The following is a 24,944-nucleotide window of genomic DNA, read 5'->3' on the forward strand; positions in this document are numbered from 1 at the left end:
TTTGCACAGTAGCACTTGCTCTTGAGTAAATATGCAGAAGGCAGCACTGTGAATATGTATAGGATTAAAATGATTTTGGATATGAGGTCCAAGCTATGCTTCTAGGCAGAAGAAATTTACTGGGTTACCATTCAGTACCTGCTCCATAGTGATAGTTACAACATCCTGGCACATTTGCTCACAGTATTGTGTGCCTGCTGCACGTCCTCTCCTTAATCAGCTGAACTATACGTAATGTTCTACCATCTATGGTGCAGAGAACTAGTGTTCACAGCCTCAGGCGAGACATGTGATGTAGATTGGCTGGTGTAGTTCTTGGGCAAGATAATTTGATTGTATTGCTAGTATCTCTAGAACAGGAGGAATATTTAGCAGCTCACAACTGGTTTTTCTGGAATGAAGAGATGCTTCAAGTTTTTTTTGAGGAGACTACAGTTTGTGGTAGAAAGGGTTTCACATTGTTTTATTCTTTTTCTTAAAAAAAACCCAGGACATTATTAGTGTGAATAAATGCTACATACAACTATGACATACTCTACATGCCTTAAGTATCTGATGGAAGAATGGATTTTTCTTGAATATCTCCCATATGTGATCATCTGTTCAGTAGTGCTGGTGTTTATCAACATCCTGTTATTTTTTACAATTCCTACATGTGTGCTGCTTCTTCTTTACCTTTCTTCTTTGGTCCTCTTCATCTATGAGAGGACACATAAACTAAAAGAAGCTTATTCCAGTAAAGCATGGGATGGTGCACGACTAATTATAACATTCATGTGGGATAGACTTGGAAGATATTTGAATGGTAAGCATGTTTCATCTTCGTCTTCTGATTTGTATGTTGTCTTTCCTTAATTAAAACCTTGCTCAAGGCAACTTACAACATGAGAATATTTACCATAATTACAAACAAAACCAAACTAGTTATCAACGTTTAGCGCTGCTCAGCCCTTGCCACCAGGCAAGCGCTCATGTGCAGGGCAGGGGTGAGGTGAAGGAAGGTCAAGAGTATTGTCTGCGTTCTCTTGCAGCCAGGTGTTGTGTGCTGGGTGGGAAAGGGGCGCAGAGAGTGCCCTTCACCCTCTGCTCCCCAGACCTTGCCACCGCTGTGCCGGCACTCACACAATGGGCAGGGGCAGGGCGTGGATAGTGTGTCATTTGAGGGTTCACAACCCCCCAAATTGTGGTTTTGGGGCAATGGCCCCCTTGGCACCTCACACTACACCACTGGAATCTACTATAGTTCAGTTACCCATTCAGAATTACTTAATTTGAAATAACAACCCTTTTGCACTTTGTATTCCAAACAGGTTACGAACTACATGGCATAGAAAACCTACCAGATGGACCAGGCCTTATAATATTTTACCATGGAGCAATTCCTATAGATTATGGTTACTTTTTATCCAAACTTTTTCTTCTGAAGCGCCAAAGTTGCTATACAGTAGTTGATCGTTGTGTTTTCAAACTTCCAGGTGATGCTCTTTGTTAATTTAAAACTGATTTCAGGTAATGTGTGTAATACTAAAATATACCCCATCTTCCCCAAATGGTTTAGGAAGCTTCAGCCTTTTGCAGCATTAGTTTCCTAGTGAGGAGCGGTTAATGGAGACACAGGTTAGTAGGTTGCTAACTACCAGCCATCAAAAGTTTTCTCTGCTTGTTTCAGGAAGCAATGCCTAGTCCTCAGTGGTCATGAAAAAGCATCTTATATCAGTAAATTAAAGAAATGAATAGAGGGAGTTAGAATCTGCTGGATGAGGCCAATGGCCCATCTACTCCAGCATCCTGTTCTCACAGTGGCCAGTCAGGTGCCTAAGAGAAGATCCAAGCTTGTGCAGGATCACTCTCCCCACTTGTGATTTCCAGAAACTGGCAAGATTTTATCTATTATCAAAATGGTAAAATCTATAAATTTCCCTCTGCTTAGCATCAGGGGTAATGCTGTTTACACTGGCTAGATAAGTCCTTCATTAGATAAGGCAGTTTTAATGCCTAGCATTAAATATTTGAAGCACAAGATTCAGTGTTGTGAGTATGGGGGTTTAGCCTGCTTGATGCCTGAGTCCCTTCTGAGTTCCCGGGGTCCTAGATCCAGCAAGGGTTAAAATGAAGGATTCCATTGTTGAACTAGCTGGGCAAGCTTTTTGATGAGTTAATGGCCCTTAGTGTAGCAAGGGAAATTGCTCTATGCCAGAGAGCAAATTGGTGGGTCCTTGGCCAATGGAAAACAAGCCTTTAATCAAAGGTTCTATGCCAGGTCACCAGGTCATGTGACTGAGTGGACTGGGCTTAAGATCCAGTCTAAGTTCCCCGCTCCCCATCCCACCACATCCTCAGAACACCCTTTTGGGGTGACTTTCAAAAGCCTTTGCTCAGTCAGTCTCAGTTCAGCCAGGATGAGCAAATTATGCTGGCATATCTTCAGCTGAGCCAGGTTTGGGGCTGTTTATTTGTTTATGTCTTCTTGTTTATATTTTATAGGTTTAAAAAACTTAGGTGCTGTAATGTGGCTTTTACCTGGTACACAGCAAGAGTGTGTAAATGTTCTAAAAAATGGTCATCTGCTGGGAATTTCACCAGGGGGAGTTCGAGAATCACTATTTAGTGATAAATCATACAAACTTATATGGAAAAATCGGAAAGGTTTTGCTCAAGTGGCTATAGATGCCAAAGTGGTAAGTACTATTCATATATGATTATACATTTGGACACTTCTGAATGCATATATGTTATCAAACAAAATAAGAAGCTAAACAGCTAGAAGACATGTTATGTTTTTTAACATAAAAATGTTGTTAATCAATAATCTAAAATTATAATTTTCATGTGCATGGGATTCACTTAATATAACTAAGATCCATGCTGTAAAATGAAGTAATAGCGATCTACCAAACAATTATATTTAAACTATTACCTGTGGTTATGCCTGTTAGCTGCAGAGAAGATCCAAGATGCCTAAGTATCAGTCTGTAACTGATTTCAGGGCTCGAGGCCACTGTCCTTCTGAAGTAACTTGATTATCAAAGGGGATCAGGACTTGCGCTGGTCCTTCCATTTGCATTAATTCTCATTTCTCGGTCTATAAGATCCACCTTGTGAAGATAAATCTCCATTCTCTAAAAGAATCTTTTGAGGAGTTTTCCCATGTAAATATCACATAAATTAATGATTGCTGCATGCAAGCACTACTATTGTGACCTCTGTTTTCTTCAGAACAAAAGGAAGACTACAAGGCACTAGTTAAATTTCAAACTTCAGCTCTGAATAACTTTATTGACTTGATTAAACCTTCTGAGTAAGTGATATGCTTTTTAGCAAGGCAACTTAAAATATTTGAACCTATGTACATTTTATAGTTAATACGGTACAGTACAGAGAAACTATGGCCCTCCAGTTGTTTAGTTGAATTCTAACTTCTACAAGCCCCACCCTGCGTGGTTAGAGGTCAGGGTGGATGGGAGTTGCAGACCATCAACATATGGAAGGCCACATCTTCCTGGTCCTACACACAGCTGTTCTGTACATTTCAGAGTTAAATAGTGGCACACTAGAAATTCAAATTAAATCCAGACATGTGGAAAATTAAGCATCTTAAAAAAGTAACTTTCTGCTTCAAGAAGTGCTTTGAGCGGTGAGAAATAACTGATTAAAACATACCCATTTGGAATACTGTAAAAAGGTATGATATAATTCTGCAGAAGTCTGGCCCTTTGGAATCCCATTCTAGTGCGGGAGAGAAAAAAATGGTAAAACATTTAAAATGAAACAATGGGTCTTAATTGCATTTTATTGTCTTCTGCTCTTGAAAGTGCTAATTGAAGTCTTCTGCTCTTGAAAGTCAGTGATTGTGCTAATATTGACTGAATCTAGAAAATTACAACTACCCAATAGACAAAGATCATCATATTAGATTAGCCTGGGAGGATGCAGGCATTTGTTTCTGAAAATAATATATGACCTGTAAAAAAAGGCCCAAGCTATTCACCATTTCCCTATTTTTCACATATTTATAAACAACAAAAATCCCCTGTGCTGCAAACAGAACAATCTGACAATCCAAAAGCAACACAATAGGCTAATAATATGATTACAACACTTTTATATCACTACTGAATTGTATCTTAATTTACAATCAGATAACATACAATATATACATGGTGACACCAACTAATATGAGTTAAGAAAATGTCCCAAAGTAAGGGATTTTTTGGCTAGTATAACATCACAAAGAATCACTCAAGCCTGTGGCAACATGCCTTCCAAGGTAAGTGTAAAGTCAGGCAAAGCACAACATATGCAGTGTTTTGCAGGGAATTTGTTGAAGCATGTTGGTGCTCCAAAATCAGCAGTCAGATTGTCACATATCTACAGCATGGTCTTCATATGACAAATGGTTACATAAAATGTCTACCTTAGGAACACGCATTACCTGACCAAAAGAGCCAAGGCTCCCCACCCACATGAAGAGGGCGGGAGATTATTCCTGCTCCTTTATCTAGTCTAGCAAAGCAAGTTTCATGTGATGTCATCACATTAGCAAGTTTTGCAACCTCTTGGCCAACCTTTGCAGAACGAGGGAACTTGCAACATGCCATATCATGTCTTTGAGCCTCAATGTGCAGTTTATAGAAGCTTTAGAAGGGGAAGAAGAATAAAAAAGAGAAGGGAAAGTAGAACTTTTGGTGAGGAGAGTAAAACAAGACTCTGAAAAGGGTCAATAAGTTGAGCTTAAATCCTGACAAGACAGAAGCACTGTGGGTGAGCCATTCCTGTGTTTGGGAGACTGGTTGTGTTTGGGAGGCGGGTTGCAGTTCTGCTACATATTCTGGGGGGTACTTCAAGATCCAGCTAGGGTAGGAGTGATTTTTCTCCACTTCTGTTGGTCTGTTGTCTGTGACCGTTCCTGAATTGGGATAGCTTGACTACAATTTTGAAACATTGGCAATTTTGACTATATAATATTGTAATGCACTATTTGTAGGACTACCCTTGAGGTTGGTTCAGAAATTGCAGCAAGTGCAGATTTCTAGAGCCTGGTTGCTGGCATCTAACAGTTGTGCTGAGGAAGCCACTGGCTACTAGTATGGTACCAAGTAGGACTGAGCAATATCTGGTTTTCAATATTGTGATATTTCACCAGCTAAACATTTGTTATATACTGATCTATCACAATGTATGAAATAAGGATGCAGCTATGTAGAGGCTTCATGATTTCCCCCGCACTGTGATTTTTGCGTAGTGCGCGCGCACACCCACACACACATTATTATTCGCAATATATTGCCAGGTCAAATATATTTTGGAGCCAAGATAGACTGTAAGAGTGGTTTGCCAGCTGGGTGGGAACTTACAGAATTCCTTTCTGGTAGCATCAGCTACCTGTGTGTATATTTATTCTCAAGATAAAGACTGAACTTTAAATATGCTAACTTTAACTATCATGTTTTCTCTCCTCCCTTAGCCCATCATTCCAATGCATACACAAAATGTTCGGGAAGGATTTAGGATCTTTGGACGAACAAGTAAGGCATGCAGATATTTAGCTTGTACTTTTAAAATGTTGTGTTCTCCAGCCTGCAGCTCAGTGCCTGCTTCAAAAGACTTGCATAGCACTTCCTTACACATGAAAATAAATCCTGTTCATTAAACAGAGTGGGGAAGCTTTTGCTAATGCGTTTGTTGGAGCAGCAAGCTCACATGCATGCTAGGAGCTTCATGGTTGGTCTGGACATTTGTTTTAATTTTGGTACTAATGTGGACTTCTAGTTTTAACTTAAAATCTTTAAAAACTATTCCTTCTCCTTAAGTACTGGGAGTCATCACATCTTGGCTATGGGCAGAGTCAATTGGTCAGGATAACACAGGCAGGGCTAGGAAGCTTTTCCAACCAGCCCTGGACCTCACTGTTGAGCTCACCAGAAGAAGATAACAGCCAGTGTTTTCTTTTCGCTTCCCTTTAATTCAAAGGTGTTCAATGCAGAAACATTCTTCTCAGGAAAGAGAATAAACAGGATATACTGCATGGCTCCGCCACTTTCTCCTCACAGCTGAGAAAGGTGTTTTCTTGGGGCACAAGCCAAGTGCTCAAGTGGCTTTCTGCCTCCTTCTGCCAGCCCACACTTGCAGGGAACAAGCCAGCCTCAATACAAAGTGGCCAATAGGTTCTCTTTCCCTCCTTTGTCCTAAGCAGGGAATGAACCTCTGAGTAAGGGAGCCAGCTGGTTGGCCATCTTTTGCATTACCTCAGCAGCCACAGAAACCTCATCTCATGGCACCTAGTGCCCATGGATGCACAGAGAGCAGAAGAAATTAGTGGGTAATTCCCTTAAAAAGTTGGGGGGCTCTCTTGTTTTACACCTTTATTTTTAAACTAAAAACTATGAAAAGCAACAAAGTTGGCTTCTGCCTGCTTTACCTCGTTACCTGAAAGAGGCAGAGCCCAAACACTTTGGAGAAAGATAGCTCATTCTCTCTCCTTCTAAAAAAGCAAATTCCCTTTTACCTTATGTGATATGGGACTGGAATGTGGCAAGAGCTAAATAGTAGTACTGCTATTGATCTCAGCGGAATATAGCTTTGAAGAGTTTAGTATCAATTAAAGCTCTAGCTAAAACCTTTATAGCAGGGGTCAGAAAACCTTTTCTGCAGGGGGCCAGTCCCCTGTACCTCTGACCTTGTGGGGGGCTGGACTATATTTTGAAAAATAATAATGAATGAATTCCTATGCCCCACAAATAACCCAGAGATGCATTTTAAATAAAAGTACACATTCTACTCATGTAAAAACACACTGATTCCCGGACCGTCTGCCGGTTGGATTTAGGCGATTGGGCCGGATCCGGCCCCTGGGGCTTAGTTTGCCTACCCATGCTTTATAGCTTTTTGAGCTTAAACATACATGATTTGAATGTACAGTACAAAAGTATTAAAGATGTGTATAAACCTGTGCCTTTGGAATAGGATTGATAAGATTCAGATTAAAAATGAATGTACATATGGATATCCCAAAAACACTGAATTCAGAAAATGGTCTCAGGCATGTAGAACCCTTCACATATGTACAATGCTGCATATTTACGAACAGATGTTTTAATTTCTGAAGAGCTACTTTATTGATCTGCAATGGAAGCTGTAAACCTTAATTAGAAGTCTTTCTGGGTGCAGGCACAGCAGTGAATTCAAATCCACAAGGACTCCCTCAGTAACTTCCAACAGGATGCTTTTGTGTGCTCATTGAAGTAAACAGCAAAACCCTTGTAGTCAGAGTACATCAATATATGTATCCCAGCAGTGGAGCAATGGACTGATCCTAGGGAAAAGAATTTTTAGATTAAAAAAATGATTTTCCTTTTTTTCCCCCAACATAAAGGGCACTCACATTTTTTTAACAGAAAGAAAACTGATATCTTGCTTGTTTCTTTTTTGCCCTCTGGATTTTAAAAAGGATTCACTAGGTGGTGTTTTGAATCTCTTCGAGTGCCTTTTCTTCCTGTATATGGTGGATTTCCAGTCAAATTTCGTACATATATTGGTAAACCCATTCCATATGATCCAAATATAACAGCTCCAGAGTTAGCAACAAAGGTATGTTTTCTGCTAAACCAATATAAAACACCAGCAATACTGTTTCATTATAAATGTGCACTCAAAATATTCCTATTTAAGAGAAATGAGTTGTTAGCTTTAATAGCTGGTAATACATTTACTAAGCCCTCTATTAAAACAGTTTGAAAAGAGAAAGCGTTTTTCTAAAAACATGTAGGCTGCAGTGCAGTATTGTCACCTTTAGAACTATATTGCTAAGCCATTTGGAGGTTAGAGCATTATTAAACACAGGCTCAAGTCCTAGAATTCTAGTTTTATTTGTACATGACTATTGCAGCCTTTTATTTGTTTGAAAATAATATCTATATTTGTTTGAACAGAGAGAATCTGTCACAAGGTTTATGTCAGGAGTGGGTAGAAAATTGAAACTGACCATGATCTGTCACCTGGGTATCTAGTACCTAGTGCTGGTTGCTATGATTTTCTTGCAAGGAAAGTTGGTCTGATCAAGCAAGGCATTTATTTTGTTCTTGATGAACAGTGTGTGTGTGTGTGTGTGTGTGTGTGTGTGTGTGTGTGGTGACTTGACAAAGATTAGGTTGACCCTCATTTTTAGCTCCTGAGTATGCATACGTTATTTGCAAATCAAAATGTGTTGAACTTTCAAATACTTATTGATTAGGGAAACTTGAGATGGTGTTTTTTAAATAAATAAATAAATAAATAAATAAATAGCGTTATTGTTTTAAATAGCATTAGTTCAATGTGGCTTATTCTACTCAGTTCCTATGACACTGGACAGTATATGATACAATATAATAAGGTTATCAGTTAGGCATACAATGTAATAAGGTTAGGGATACAATGTAATAAGGTTATCAGTTAGGCATTCTACTTGACTACAATTGCCATAATCTCTACTCACCGGCTAAACTGGCTGGTGCTGAGAGTTGCAATCCAATAACTTCTGGAGGGCATTGGATACCCCTGAATTAGGGTGAGGCCAGATCCTAGTCGTCATCCCCATGAGCTGAAGGAGTTCAAATGAGGAATCATTGTTTGTATATAGATTTGTAGACTTCATATGCATTTCACTATAATTTTTCAGGTGGATTAATTTACATGCCCATGGAGCTGTAGTAGTGAGATGCATAACTTTCCCCTCTTTTCCTCATTTTCAGAGTAAGGCAGCACTCCAGGCATTAATTCAAAGACACCAGCAAATTCCTGGAAACATCTATGATGCTTTAATGGAAAGATTTCACAAAGAGAAGAAAAAACCCTGAAATGAATTATTAGTAAATTTCAGCAGTTTTTTCTCTAATCAAATATATAAACTTTGTCTCAAATAACTTCAACAATTCCTCCACATTAACATTGAGTATAAATGATCTGCAAAAGGACGTTATGTACTGAAAACAGAGATGATTTATGGACTTTTGTAACCCAATTAAATATTTAATAAAAAAAAAAATTGAAAAAAAATTCGGTCTGTGTCCACACGAAGTCTCTCATCTGTGACCATATATCAAAATAATATTTCATAGTTCTTTTCTCGTTATGATTTCATTAATGTGCACCCAGTTCCATATCTTCCATTTCCTGTTGTGTTTACTGTGGTTTTCCATCCTGATTTTTTTAAAGCCCTTCCATTTACACTTCTTCCATTCTTTTCCCACAAAAATCCCCAGTCTTGAGGTAACACCTTGCCAGAGTTTTAGACTTAAATACCGTATTTTTCGCCCTATAGGATGCACCGTCCCATAAGGCGCACCTAGTTTTTTTGGGGGGAAATTATTTTTCCTCCCCCCAGGCGCAGGGCTGGGGCGGAGGAAGCCCAAGCTTCCCCCGACCCCAGCCCCCAGAACAGGCAACTCTCCGCAAGCCGCGGGAGCCCAGCGCCGGGCTCCCACGCCTTGCGGAGAGCTGCGCCCAGCCTTCGGCATGCAGGCAACTCTCTGCAAGCCGTGGGAGCCCCGTGCAGGGCTCCCGCACCTTGCGGACAGCTGCACCCAGCCTTCGGCATGCAGGCAACTCTCCGCAAGCCGTGGGAGCCCGGCGCGGGCTCCCACGGCTTGCGGAGATCTGCACGAAGCCTGGAGAGCGAGAGGGGTCAGTGCGCGCCGACCGCTCTTGCTCTCCAGGCTTCAGCGAAAGCCTGCATTCTCCCCATAGGACACACACACATTTCCTCTTCATTTTTGGAGGGGAAAAAGTGCGTCCTATAGGTCAAAAAATACGGTATATAATTTTTTTTATTTTCATGATTCAGTTATCCATTTTTCAATTCCATGAAAGGATTTATGTACATGTGAGGATGTGTGTTCTAAGAAAGTGTGTGTGTGTGCGCGCAAGAATGTCATTTTATGCCTTATGCATTTAAAAGCAACCCTTAGCAGGAGGGATATGTGTGGAGGGGTGGCAACCACCAGCCATGGTGGTTGCCATCCATCAAATCACCTGACATGCAACAGCCCAAATGCTATTGCATATTGGCAGTGGCAGGCACTGCAAAGAGCAGCTGCCACGTGAGAACTGAGCTTACCTCCTCCTCCCATTCAAAAAGTGCCTGCCTGCCCATTGCTGAACACATCAGTCCAGGATGTGGCACAAAGTGGTCAACACATCGAGAAGAGGGACAACTTCTGCTCTGCTACTGGTATACCTATTCCTACAGAAATCTTTTTATCACTGGCTGCCTTGCCCTTTGAATCAGAAATGAGGGTTTCGTTCTGACTGCTTTTTAAAAGATATACCATATATTTGCTCCATAAGATGCATCCGACCATAAGACGCACCTAGTTTTCAGAAGAAAACAAGAAAAAAAATATTCTGAACGAAACAGTGGATGTATGATTTTTGTGGTTCATGCTGTGGCCACAAACATGTGATTTGACGGTGAGTTTTGGGTAGCCCAATGCAAAAATCCTGAGGATCCATGTGGATTCGTGCTTTGTAACCATGTTTTTGCACCATTGCGGCCCCATGCAACAGTGGGTGCGTGATTTTTTTGGTGCAGGCTGTAGCCATGGACATGCTATGTGATCTGATGGTGAATTTGGGGTGACTCAATGTAAAAATCCTGAGGATCCATGGGCTTTTACCTCCCCCCTCTCAGGCAGCCTCCTTTATTGCTAGCATCCCTTATCTCGCTTCCGATCACTTGCGATCAGTGGCTTTGTTTCAACACCCACTTCCCTCTTTCAAAAAACAACACCATGATCTCCTTTTTGCCCCTGGGCAATTCAGCTCCAGGGACCACGCATTCACTCCATAAGACGCACAGACATTTCCCCTTACTTTTTAGGAAGAAAAAAGTGTGTCTTATGGAGCGAAAAATATGGGTATGTGTATTTTCTGTTTATTTCCAAGTAAGCAATGTTATATACAAAAAGGGCAACCAATAAAATTAAAAAGTTTGTATTTTTTCTTTGGCATAGGAGGTTAGTCTGTTGGTCAAGATTTTTGACCTTAAAGAGGGCCATGAACGAGGTGGGGTTTCATTTCAGGAAGCAAGGGGCCCAATGATACGTTGTGCCCAAGAAACCCCAGAAATCTAGAGGCAGCCTTGGGTTCAGGACTAAATGAACAGTTTCCTGTTCACTTACTCCCAAACCCCAGCTGTCTGCACAATAGGTCAACTTATTCTATAACACAAGATCAGTGGTTCCCAATTAGGGGTCCGCGACGCCATCCCCTGCCAGGGCCTTGCTTATCTTGGTAATTACACAATGAAAACACCAATAATGATCCACGGATCACTCAACCTCTGCTTAGAGAAAGAGGGCACTGCGCTTACCTTTCCAGGGGCTGCCGCCGCCACCGCTTCTTGTGTAGCAGGTAGGCAGAGTGAGCTCGTCTGCTCCGCTCCCTGGTCCACAGGAGCACTATGGGGGTGGCAGTGACAGGAGGAAGAGGCCGAGTGGCGGCGGCTCTGCCAATCAAATGCCATGCCTGGTTTACCTCAGCGTGGCGCGGGGAGGTCTCTACCAATCAAACACCACTGAGGTAAACCAGGCACGGCGTTCGATTGGCAGAGCCCCCGCCACTCGGCCTCTTCCCACCGTCGCCATTGCCGGGAGTCTTGGCTTTGTAGAGGGTTCTTAAATGGCCAGGGGGGTGGGGGTGGATTTAGGACCCAGGCGGGCCTGATCCGCCCTGGGGGACTGTACTTTGCCGACCCCTGTTCTACTTGTTTTCAATGACTATCAAGTTTAGAGGACTCTTCCACTGCTTCTAGGTTAAGGTTACCAGATTTTTTTCAATGAATCCATGGACACTTTAAATAAATAAATAAATAAATCACATTTGGGACGTTGATGCTGCAGCGATGGCGGTGGCAGAGGGGCGGCCACTGCCTTGACCTTAACCGCCACGTTTCCCCTTCCTCCGAGGCTTCTATCTCCTTTCTCCATGATCCATGAGCCTGGGCAGCCCCATAGTTGTTGGTTCTTCGGTGGTGGTGGTGGTGGGGAAGTGGTGTGTGGTGGGTCAGGCATGGAAAACGGAGGAGGGCCGAGAGTGGCAGCAAGGCTCGGGCAGCGCAATGCCTCCCTTCTCACTGGAGCAGCCCCAATTCCATTCCTACCTGTGTGCAAGCAGGAGGGGGCGAGGATCCCTCAGCTGGGAAGGGAGGCTTCCCATTGCTTAACTGAGCGATTCCCCCCCTGCCACCGCTTGCACACAAGGAGGAGTTGGGAGGCTGCTCCAATAGGCAGCATGAAACCTCCCTTCACAGCTTAGTTGCTAGGGTCAGGGAAGGTGGAGGCAGCATCTTAAAAGCCCCTGCACCACCATCATATGGGGACTTCCGAGCAGCTCCTGAAGCCAGCCAGAGCCAACTGCTCTGGGCTGCTGAGACAGCTGCTGCTGCATTTCCCAGGGACATTAGATGAAATCCGGGGACATTCCGGGGATGGAATTTGTCCGGTGACTTATTCACAAATCTGGGGGCTGTCCCTGGGAAACAGGGACATCTGGTAACCCTATTCTAGGTAGGGTTTCAAGTGACTCTTGGCTTATGAGTTTCGGATTCATGTCTCATCTTGGAAGTCCAACAGGGGAAATACCTAAGCAAATTGCCACGTTTAGCACAATAGCTTCCTCTCTGATGATTTAATTTTGTGCTAGGGCTGGGCAATACTTTCTTTGCAACATTGTGATATTCTTCTTCTTTGGTGATCACTCATAGTCGAGTAAGATTGTCTTCCATAAACACAGTTTTAGCAATGAGTCCATAAGTGATTGTGGAGGCCAATTCTGGATCCATACTTCCTTCCACAGTGGGGACATTGGTTCACAGGCGAGAGTTGATCACGGTATGGATTTGCCAAGTGCTCCTTCCTCTTAGCATGTTTCTCTCTTGCGTCCTGAGTTCAAATGTCTTCAAAGCCCATGACACCTTTGGTAAAGGCTGTTCTCCAACTGGAGTGCTCGCAGGCAAGTGTTTCCCAATTGTTGGTGTTTATACTACATTTTTTTTAGATTTGCATTGAGACAGTCTTTAAACCTCTTTTGCATTACACTTTCCATTTTTAAGTTCGGAATAGAGTAGTTGCTTTGGAAGACAATAATCAGGCATCCACACATGACCAATCCAATGAAGTTTATGTTGAAGAATCATTGCTTCAACACTGGTGATCTTTGCTTCTTTGTGATATATCAGCAGCTAAATACCTGTATATGCTGATATATCACGATGACTTCGAATTTATCTTGCCTGCTGCATCTGAGATACATAGCCCAGCCCTACACGGTGAGCAAGTCCCGATGCCTCTTAAGCTCAAATGCAAATCATGATATATTGCCGAGTAAAGCCACCATCACGGTCTGCTCCCATGCTGGTCCTGGGCGATGCATCAATGCATCGCTCAGGCCTATGTAGTGCAAAAGGCAGCCTGTGTGGATTTTTTTTCTTGTTTTCTGTGGGAAGCTATGTAGATACATTTTGGGTGGGAGGAAACAGATATATGGCAGAATCCTAATAAATTCAACAGTTCGTTCTTATCGGGTAATCAGCAATGATAAAAACCTCACTCCAAATAAGTACTGTATTTGACTAATTAATCTCTTTATTTTTTTAAAATAATATTTATTAAGGTTTCAAAAATTACAGAAAGAAAAAGTAAAAAATGACACATTAAACAAAAGCAAAACAACACATCACAATATAAAAAGGGGGGGAAAACAGAGAAATAAAACCCGTTAAACAAAAACAAAAACACACAAAAAATGCATCAAATCTCCTCATTACTAATCTTTCATTAGCTTATTTCCTTGACCTCCTCCCACCTCCCTTTTTTTGTATTCTAGGTCAATTATCCATTTCAGCAAATCCTTTCCCTCTTTTAAATTTTTTGTCCTGTAAATTGTCTTAATATAATGTAACTTTACTTTTCCTCCTTTCACCAATTAACAGTCAGTTATTCCCAAATCCTTTATATCATTCCGGCTAAAATCATATAATATTATTCCAACATCCTTCTAACAGATATTAATTTTACAATATTTCTGTAAATAGTCTTTAAATTTCCTCCAAATAACATTTCTGCTAAATCCATAAAATATCAATCCACCAATTATCTATCACTCATTAATTTTACAATATTTCTATATATAAACTTTAATTTTTTCAATCTTCTTCCATCAACTCCTCTCCCTGGTTTCGGATTCTGCCAGTCCTTTCCGTCAATTCCATATACAGTAGTCCATCAACCTGGAGATCTTATGTCTGAGGCTCTTAACTCTTTTCCAGGTCCCTTCTGCCGATCTCCTTCATATTCTTTGATGCTAGAGAGCAAATCAAGAAAACTCCATCTTAACAATATTTTTATTCCTTCTGGACAGTTCAGCCAGATTTCCATAGTTGAGGCTAGGGTCAATAAAGTATTTCAGGTCGTATTTCAAGATTCTTCCAAATCCAAAGGCCCTCAAACCTTCAATCTCCTCCAAGTCCATGTCCATGTCCCAAAAATCAATTAATCCCTGGATAGAGGGATCATTCTGACTTTCCTTCTTCAGTCCAAACCAGGAACTAATCCTCGAAATCTGACTTTTTCTATATTCAATCATAGAAGGCCTCAATTTATAGTCTTCAATTTGCTTCTGTAAAAGTAAAAGTCCCACTTGTGTTATTTTAGGTTCAAAAACAACAACTTTCTCCTTTTCCTCCACCATTTGTTCTGCCAAAGTAGGTTCCTGTGCCAAGTCCTGAATTATTTCTGTATTGGTGCTCTCTTCTCGTATCAAATTAGTCACTTTCTGTTCCAAGTTATCAACTTTAAAGGTCGTGGCATCTGTCTTTTTATTAAGCTCTTCCAGCGAATGACTTATTTTACATAATAGAGTCACAATATCTTCTCCTATCAACATTTTGAATAGTCCAAGGTCAATCACTGGTTCTCAGAATCCTTATCTTGCAGCTGGAGATCCCCCAGTTACACTCCTGTAACAGTTTCAAAAGCTCCCTCTAGAGGGAAGCAGTCTCCACTTGTATGAGTTCTTTCAAGCACAGCTCAAGCAATAAACAAAGTTTCAATTTTCGGTTACTTTTCCTCCATTTTGAATGCAGAAGAGGACAATGGAAACAGTATCTTGCTCTTATTTCAACTAGCTGTCAAATCCGTTCTGTCAACGAACTTTCCCCAAACGTCATCTGGCAACCCGTTCCCAGTTTCAGAGCTGAGGTGATTTGATTTTCCCCTCACTCCTGCAGGCTTACTAAGTTCAATTCAAAGCTTCCCCCCTCTTCACGTGCCTCCAAGGGGGGTTTTGTATTTTTAACTGATGGAAATTTAATCTTTTATCAAAGGCTTTCAAAGGCTGCTTGTAACGTCTTTGCTTCAGTCTATTTACAAAAGCGGAAGGCGGACTTCCTGTTTATGACCTTCCTGCTTCGGCGCCGAATTAAGATACTTAAAAATCCAATTTTTCGTTCTACTCACGGGTAGTTGTTTAAAATCCAATTGTCCACAGGGAAAAGTCAGTGCTCTCCAGCAACAGCAATGCGGCTTCACTCCGTGAAAGAAGCGGTCGATTCAAAGCACCGCGCCGCTCACCCCACGTCGCTCCGGATCCCCTAAACAGGGTTTCCCCGTGAGTAGGGGAGGCGCAAAAGGTGCCAGCCGAATCCCAGGTTCACAGGTTTCTTCCACCTGTGATTTCAATGGGTCTCCGCCTTCGCCGTGGCGGTCAGACCCTGTTTTTCACGGAGTAAGTTCCTCCCGATCGGAGGAGCTCAGCCATTGCCGGAGGCGCCAACCCGGAAGTCGACCAATTAATCTCTTTAAGCCAGAGATGAAACCTGGGCACAGAAGGACTAAATAAGTTGTTGTTGTTGTTACTACTACTACTACTACTACTACTACCAACATTACAAAATTCCAGCTGTTTTCTTCTAAGTCTTCACCAATACTTTATTAAGCCCCGACCAGGCCTTCACCTATGTCTTGAAGGTGCAAGATCCCTCAGTCAGCAGAACCATATGCTACAAAGTTTTGCTAAAATGTACCATCTCAGATTACAAGTAGGAAATAAAATGTTTGAATACTCTCTCATATAAATAGCCTTCTGCATATAGAACACGGGCAAGTTAGGGACACAATTGTTTGTTTGTTTATTCAGTTGTAGTGGAGCAATGGAGACAAGTTTTTCCTACTGTCTGGAGATAGGAATTTTGTGGTAATATCACAAATTTTATGGTCTGCTTTTTAGTATACCTAAAATCCTTTGCTTATTAGGGGCCACCCCAAATTTTCTTCAAAAAATTGCTTTGCACAGGTAGCTACTATAGAGTTATCAAAATTTTCAAAAGTAGGGGGTCCGTGGCTTGGCTTTTGAAAAATAGTAGGTCCTCAGTAATTAGCTAATTGGGAACCATTGCACTGAGCTGTAGCAATTCAAAGCTGAACATCTAGCCAGAGGCAGATTTAGGGGAACACAACTGGTTCATGAAGCCTCAAGGGCACCACAGTGGGCGCCGCAACTATGAAGTACAGTAACTGGGAGGTGAGAGGCAGGGGGATGTGGATTTTGGCTTTGCACAGGGCGCCGCTTGAATCTGAGACCCCTATGGTGTGCCACTGATCTAGCCCCAGAATGTAACAATACTGTACTTGAGGAACAAGCATTTCCTAATCCTTAATTCTCCTCCTATGTGAGATTGTGATTCAGCATGGCCCCAACTTGTTTGTTCTACTCCAGGATGTTCATGGTTGTCCCAATACACCTATGCAAAATAAACACACGGATTTCATACGTCATACACACTGTCAGATTTACGTATAAGCTAAACAAGCTATTGCTTAGGGTCCCACTCTCTTGGAGGCCCCCAAAAAATTTAAAGGGAAAAAACCCTGGATGTACATTTCCAAAATATAAGATAAAAAACATATAAAATAAAACCTACATACAGTTAGAGCTTAATAATTATTTCACTATTAATATACTTCTTCTTAATTGCATTTCACTATTAATATACTTCTTAATTGCATTTCAGTTCCAACAGTTACTTTGATAAAATACATATTTTGTTATGTGCAAATGGCTTTAGATACCTGTTAGGTCCATAAATTACCATATAGCATATATTCAACACAAAATACAGCGACAATTTGTTGTTGACAAAGGACCCCGTTACCTTCAGTAGCTTAGGGCCTCATCAAACCTAAATCCGGCCCTGGTCATACAAACTGACTTCAATTTACCTATTTTCCTAGGTTGCAGTTATCTTCATGTAGGCACAGAATCAGTGGCCCTAAGTGACAGATGTCCTGCAAAGAGCTATACATAGAACTCTGTTCATCTGCTTCATCTAATGTTCTGGGGGTATTCCTAACACCACCACCACTGCCTTTCTGTTAATTTCAGGGAGAAGAGAGGAGGGATAATTCTACTGGGTGTCATGAAATGCTTGCACAGATAGAATGACTGAAAGAGCACAGTATTGTATTGAATTCCACCCTATATCTTTTCATTAGATGGAGCAGATAAATCACCACAAGGTGGAGTTCTAAGTACAGCTTTGTTTCCAGAAGACCAGTGAAGAAACAGACGTGTGAGGACCACTGTGTGGCAAACTTGCTACATGGAAAACAGTCTATATAAGAAGTAGTTTGCAAAATGCGTAATGTGCACAAGCCTTGCTGTGAGTACACAGTGCAAAACGCATGCATGTATGATTGTTGCATCTAACAATGTACAAGGAATTTTAATGTAGTCTCTCTTACCAGGTTTTTATGAATACTTTTGCTTCACTTTGTACTCTAGCCTAAAAAAACTGTTGTGATGCTACCTGTAAAACCCATAGCTTAGGCATAGGCAAACTCGGCCCTCCAGATGTTTTGGGACTACAACTCCCATCATCCCTAGCTAACAGGACTAGTGGTCAAGGATGATGGGAATTGTAGTCCCCAAACATCTGAAGGGCCAAGTTTGCCTATGCCTGCCATAGCTTAAATCTTTCCTTTCATGGAGCATCTACTAGGTCATCTTGGGAAAACCAGTACAGTGGACGCTGGGGTTGCGAACCTGATCTGTGCAGGAGGCATGTTCGCAACCCACAGCGCCACATCTGCGCACGTGCGGGTCATGATTTGGAGCTTCTGTGCAAAACGCGATTTAGCGCTTCTGCGCTTGCACTGAAATCCGGAAGTAACCTGTTCGGTACTTCCGGGTTCGGCGTGGTGTGCAACGCAAAAACATGCAACCTGAAGTGTCTGTAACCCGAGATATGACTGTAACTCTCTGTCCCGGTACTGTTTCTTTGCAATGTAAGGTCAGAACAGTCATACCTCAGGTTGAAGTAGCTTCGGGTTGAGCGTTTTCAGGTTACACCCCACGGCGACCCGGAAGTAATGAAACGCGTTACTTATGGGTTTCGCCACTCTGTGGTTTTAAATTGTTTTCCGTGCTTTGCATTTTTAAAGTGCCCTGGGACCTCAGGGTGAACGGCGGGCAACAAATTACATTGTTAACAATAATGATAATAAGGGGATTTATGCATTTGCCTTGGCAGGGTTGTTTTAGATTTCCCTTTTCCCTTTTTAGATTAGTACTAAATAAGATGTGAGCTACAACAGCCTCTGCAGCTGCCTTTCTTGTTTGGAAGCAGCCATACGCCGTCCTCCCTTCCCTCTGGGCGAGACGGGAGATGGGCGTTTGTTTTTTTAAAGGCTTCCGACGCGCAGCCGCAAAGCAGTCTCTGTTACGCGTCCCTCTGCCCTTTCTTTTCTCTATGGCGCATTTCCCGGAAGCCGCCTTCTCTGACTTGTTCAGGCACCTGTCCTCCTACTCAATGGGAGCAGCGGCCCTAAGCTTAGCGAAGAGCACGCTGTCCTCTTTTGGTGCGTCCTCACTCGGGACAATGGGATAGCGGTGAAGTGCCAGGAGTGGCCGCTTGCCATACCGCCCCTTTGGGGGCGGCAGGAGAGGAAGAAAAGGCCGAGCTCTCTCGCCGAGTGAAGCGTCTCTGCAGCTGCAGCTGCCGCCGCCGCATCCTCCCTCTCCGAGACAGGTGAGGCCCGTCTTCCCTTCCTCCTCGTTAGGATGCAGCAAGTTGTCTCTTCGGGCGGGGAGGAGAGTTGACAGAGGGAGGGCAGCCCTTCCTGGCTCCTTTCTCGCCTTCCCCTCCACCCCCTTTACATGGGCAGCCTTTTCTGTTGCTTTTCTCCCCAACTTCTCGCAGGACTTCCCATCTCCGTGCCGGTTTGGGCGCTCTCTCCCTGATTCTGACTTGAGTCCTTGCGTTGTGGCGCGGGCGCCGTTAATATTTCCCGTGCTTTACGAATGTTGTAGGGGCTGCTTCACGCAATTCTTACAACCCCATGTCAGGTAGATATTGCAGGTGTGCAGCTGGGAAAGCGCGGCTCCCATTTGCTGGAAGCCACCCAGAGAATTTATAGGAGAGACAAGATTGGAGCTGGTCTTTCCTGATTTGTAACTTTATCAATTCAGCTATCGGTCATCAATTTGCAGTAGTGTCTCCCTGTGCACTGAGTTGCTGTTGTGTGTGCACTTGAGCATTTGTTTTTATGTGGGAGTGCCTTTTTGTGGGATATTCACTTGTCTGCTTGCTCTTTATTGCTCTTTCAGCTCTTTATTGCTGAAAGAAAGACTTTGAAACATGATGAGTGCCCCCCAAAGGACCAATAGCTCTTTTTGAAAAACAGGTGGTTATTTCATCAAAAAGACATTTGTGGCCCCATCTCTGTCAGGTACACAGATCTAGTCAATGTATCCCAGTAAACCCATGTGAATTAAACGAATGAAGATGATCACTGAAGCCTTTTTAAATCAGAGCAGGTTTCCATCATAGAACTCAGTTTGCTGCTCTTGTCTTTGTCACTGCACTACACAAAGAGGATGATGCTGGGACACAGCAAGAGAACCGAAGAAAGCCATACATAAATTGTTGTTGTTGTTGTTTATTAGATATATATACTTCCCTTCATCAAAAGATCTCAGGGAGGTTCACAAGATAAAGTCTGGAACAAAGTCCCTCCTGTACAAAGAAAGCTATCTTAGATGGGCTTTGGATTTTACAACATTGAAAGCCTGTTTTCTACTATTGTAAAAGTGCTACATGGGAGATAAGAATCTGTTGCCATACGTTGCACTTCATAGACTTTAAGAAGCAGAGGGTAGACAAGTATTACAGGTTCCCTAGTTGCTTCACTCCCAAACTTGATTGTTGTGTTTACTTGGTAATGACAGCAGTCTGTATTCAACTTAAGAGTATTCTGGTCTTTAGTGAAAATTGTCTGGAAATTCAAACTGACAATTCCAAACACTTCTTTATAATATACTATGCAGATCTTTATATACTTTAAAAAACTTGTTTTGTTTTCTTTTTAAACAGAATATGATAGGCCGAAATGAATCCTGTGGTGCAGAGCAGATGCCCATGTCTTACTTGACTTGCCTGCTTTACATACTGGAAGGATGGACTGGAGTCGAACACTTGGACGAATATCTGAGTTACCTGGTCTACCTCACATGGCTCTTTGCACCATTGCTTGTAGCATTTTTACTTCCTGCACTCATCCTCATTCTTGTATATGTCAGCATTTTTATTCTTCATATTTACAAGTTACGGACACACCTAAAAGAGGTTTATTCAAATGATTTTTGGGATAGTGCAAGACTTGCAGTGTTAACTTTGTGGCATGTTCATGGAAGAATATGGAATGGTAAGTACATTTTTCTTATGTAGATGATATAAGCTAAATAGTCTTCAAGTATAAGGATACAAAATCCTATACTTGTTTTCAGAAGAACTTTCCCAAGCATTTTTTTCAGTAGCACTGCATAAACTACTTTGTTATTACAGTTTCAGAGGTTCAGTACTTTTTTATTCCACTTCCTAATCAATCACATTCCTATATTCAGAATGTGTATGCGTTGTAAAAAAATTTGTTTGATTAAAGAGGAATTATTCCACTGTAGAAAGTAGCTTTATATTTTACATTCACGTATGTTTGAGGGAGGCAAATGATAATAAGGTTTATGTTAAAGGAGCTCTTTCTGAGTTGTTCATTGCTAACTAGTTGCACCATGTATTTCCCAACCTCACTGGACTTTCTGGAGATCGTAAAAAGAAGCAAAAAACAAAATCATTTTGATTTTGCACCATCTATTACCCAGATGTGTGTTTGTGCACACACCTCTTTGATGAGGAATGCATGGTGTGTGCATAGGAATGCATAGGCCTTTTCCTACAGGAAAGTGGAATTCTGTTGTGATTCATTCCTTTTAAGCAAGAACTGCACCAGTCTAAGAGGGTACATGAGATTCTCAAGACAATATAACAATAAACTCTTTAGCTTGTTCACTATAAATCTTGGACTACAAGGCTTTTTAGACAAGCTTCTTGTTAGGGAGAAGTCTTGTAGAATAGACAATAATGGGGGTGCATCAGTGCTTTCCTTCCTTCTTCCCAGCTGCCAGAAATCAAGGTGTTCCTGTGAACTTTCAAAGAAAACAGGAACTTCACGTAATGAACTCTGTCTACTTTTCTTCTGCTTCAGACTACCTTAACTATTGTTTCCCAGTCTGGTATGTCATACTTATTGTCTGTTACTTTCCTGTGCTGTACAGGCACTAATATTTAGCAACTGTATTCAGGTGACGTAGTTTGTCCTTGAAAGACAGATTTAGTCTGTGTGAATATTTAAATATATTTTGAATTTATATGCCCAATGATGTGGGGTTATTTTTTTTTAATAAGTAAATCGGATTTTTTACAAAAGGTTCTAAAAGATACCGTGAAAGTCAATAATGAAACAATTAAAGGCTTTCTAGGCATGGTTGCTAGACTTCTTCCCTTCTTTTTGCTTTAACAATGTATGCTAATTGTAGCAAGTATATTTTAGAAAAAAATGAATAGCATGAGATTGCCTCTGAGTCTGACTAATGGAATTGGTGGCAAAGTATAGTCAGAAAAACTATAGTCTCTTTGCTTGAAAAACTACATGATGACCAGGAAAACCAGTTACGTTGTTTCAAGCCTGCAATACTATGTCTACTCATTCCCATTCAAGTCCCATTCAATTCAGTGGGGCTTTACTCCTAGACAAATGGGGTTCCAACCTCAGTCAGTATTTCTGCTCCTTCACTTGCAAATGATAATGAATAGCTTCACACTTATTTCTGTTCAAAACCTAAGCAGCCTAATTAATCCTTCAAATATCCCATAGCTCAGGGGAGGACAGACTTCAGGCTTGTGGGATTTACATTTTTTTCTATTAAAACCTGAAGATCTATTAACCAGAGCCAGGTACAAACAGACACAAGTACTTAGAATTAATAAATTCTGAACCCAGTGACTTTGAGCATCAGAACAAAACTGAACTCTTCAGTCCCTCCACACACTAATGCATCACTTTCTGCTTCATTTCAGCACTATGCAGTAATGTGGGTGTGGGAGTCATTGCTAAACAATTGGGGATTTGGGAATCCTTGCCAATCTACTTAAATTCCCCAGAAATCTGCTGGTAGATTTTGCTCCACAGTGTCCATCAATGCCCTAGCCTAGCCTAACCTGTCATATGGAGGGAAATAGTTAAATAAAGGAAAGTATGCAATTAGGGCAGGAAAGAGGAACCTGTGGCCCTCCAGCTGTGGTTGTACTTGCAAGTTCTCTAAGCCCCAGCCAGCATGGGCTGTGGGTGTGGATCATGGGGGTTGTAGTTAACATTTGAAGAGCCTGAACTTTTCTGTCCATGACATAGGCCATGATATAGAAATCTTCTGTATTTCTGTTCAAGCCAGCAAAACCTCTTAGCCACAAATGCTGTGACCCAAATTCTAAGAAGTTGGTTATTCAGGATTAGAGTGGCAAACTGCAAGAACCACCCACATGTGTTGCCTCTTGATTCACTGGAATCTTTGATTGTCCTTGAATCTTCCTGCCACAATTGACATCCTCTCCTGCCACACCAGTGTGGCAAGCCACACCGCTTGAGAACCACTGACTTAAACCATCGGTCTAATAAGGCACATATATATGCTTTTGCCAATATATTGGTCTAGCATTTTATGTCATTCTCTTCCCCCATCCCAAGCTTCACAATTATGTGGACCTCCAGAGGAAAGAGTACAGAAAAACTAGTGGGGAAGATGGAAGAATGACTGTGGAAAGTCCAACAAGTTCAGCAAGTGTGTAATTATAGCAATTATCCACATTCATTTAGGGAAGTGGGGAGAAGCCCTCTTTATGGAAAAAGGCATTTTACAACTTTTAAGAATTAGAATAAAAATAATTAATGGACTGAGTAAAGGTAAAGGGACCCCTGACCATTAGGTCCAGTTGTGACTGACTCTGGGGTTGCGGCGCTCATCTCGCTTTATTGGCTGAGGGAGCCAGTGTACAGCTTCCGGATCATGTGGCCAGCATGTCTAAGCCGCTTCTGGCGAACCAGAGCAGCGCACAGAAACACTGTTTACCTTCCCACTGGAAGGTATTTATCTACTTGCACTTGGATGTGCTTTCGAACTGCTAGGTGGGCAGGAGCAGGGATCGAGCAACAGGAGCTCATCCTGTCACGGGGATTTGAACCACCGACCTGATCGGCAAGTCCTAGGCTCTGTGGTTTAACCCACAGCGCCACCCGCGTCCCTGTAATGGACTGATATATACAAATATTAAGTTGTGTATTATCAGGCAAATGCTGTAACAAATTCAGTCTGCTTCTGTTCTTAACCTGATAGTCCCCAGTAAATGGCTGGCATAGGACAAAGGTAGCTAATCACTTTAAACCCAAGGACTGCATTCAGTTTTGACCAACCTGCTTGAGGGTTTGATGCCAGAGGAGAGAAAAAGAAATTCATGTTCACCTGCATGCACTGTACTGCAGGGCACTTGTTCACCAATGAATCTCTGTCTCTGGCACACACCGCAACCATGCACATACAGGGATCCTTTCTTTTTCTTCCCCTGTGCAACTCTTCATTAATTCTACAGGTGACAGCACCCTTTGTCTTTGTCCTCAGTGCAACTTAATGGCAACAGCAATCTCTCCATTAACTTGACTGGAGAAGGGAAAAGGCCTTTGGTGGGCCATGTGAGGCTGTCTTGTGGGTCTGATCTGGTCCATAGTTCATAGATTCGTCACCACTGCCACAGGATACAATAGTATACCTTAAGGCAGTTTACTGTCAGTGTACCATAAGAGCAGTGCTAGGAAATATTTGTTGTGCCAGATGCTTACATGTTTTATGCTGGTGCTTAGCAATGTGAAATATTATTTTGCCGAATATGACCACCTCTTTTATTCATGTATCTCTATGGTCTCCCTTATTCCTGAGTTCAGATCTTTGTAGTTGTATACAACCTAGATAGCATCAGTTTTATAGACCGTTATTCATCTCCCTTTTCACCTGACCACTGATACTGTGTTAGTGGCACAGGTTGATGAACCTGAAAGTCAATAGGAACAACAATTAGGACATGCAACAAAAAGTTGCCGTGTATCCTTGCCCCCCCCCCCCAAATAACAGGGTTGTTCTGTACTCTCTGGGTGCTATAAGCTGTAAGGGCTTAAGCAAGCCATCTCAAGCGCTTAAGCAAGCCTGTCATTTCATATGAAGCTAACTTTGGTAACAGGTTGTGCTTCTCTGGTAATTCATTATCCAAATTTAAAAAGCATACTTAGTTTTTAATACAGCACAGGACCAACTGTTGTAAAGTAGTTGTACAATACCCACAGTGGATGAAGCAGAGCCTTTAGCAAAGTGTAATGGAAGAGTGGTTTGGCCAGGATTCTTCAGGAAAACTTGGAAAGGAATGGGGTTGAGACAGCTACCCAAGGCAGATCCCAGAATAAAATGACATTGCCAACCCAAAAGTGAAAAACTAGGTTTAGAAAACCCGAATTTACAGTGGGTGGGCATGATGTAAC

The 24,944-nt window shown here is 41.9% G+C and overlaps 1 protein-coding gene across 1 annotated transcript in view; it reads left to right on the forward strand.

Moving 5' to 3' along the window:
- LOC309349250 (uncharacterized protein) overlaps nt 1-24,944 on the forward strand; it is a 37,302-nt gene that overhangs the window by 1,609 nt on the left and 10,749 nt on the right. Inside the window, exons 3-10 of the mRNA XM_081874994.1 lie at nt 491-805; nt 1,311-1,475; nt 2,485-2,678; nt 5,465-5,525; nt 7,448-7,587; nt 8,730-8,830; nt 18,934-19,060; nt 20,405-20,735. Of these exons, the coding sequence (XP_081731120.1) occupies nt 511-805; nt 1,311-1,475; nt 2,485-2,678; nt 5,465-5,525; nt 7,448-7,587; nt 8,730-8,830; nt 18,934-19,060; nt 20,405-20,735 (1,414 nt within the window). The 5' untranslated portion in view covers nt 491-510. The remainder of the gene's footprint in view (nt 1-490; nt 806-1,310; nt 1,476-2,484; nt 2,679-5,464; nt 5,526-7,447; nt 7,588-8,729; nt 8,831-18,933; nt 19,061-20,404; nt 20,736-24,944) is intronic.

This window comes from Podarcis erhardii, assembly GCF_964252035.2.
Source record: "Podarcis erhardii genome assembly, chromosome: 8".
Lineage (NCBI taxonomy): Eukaryota > Metazoa > Chordata > Lepidosauria > Squamata > Lacertidae > Podarcis > Podarcis erhardii.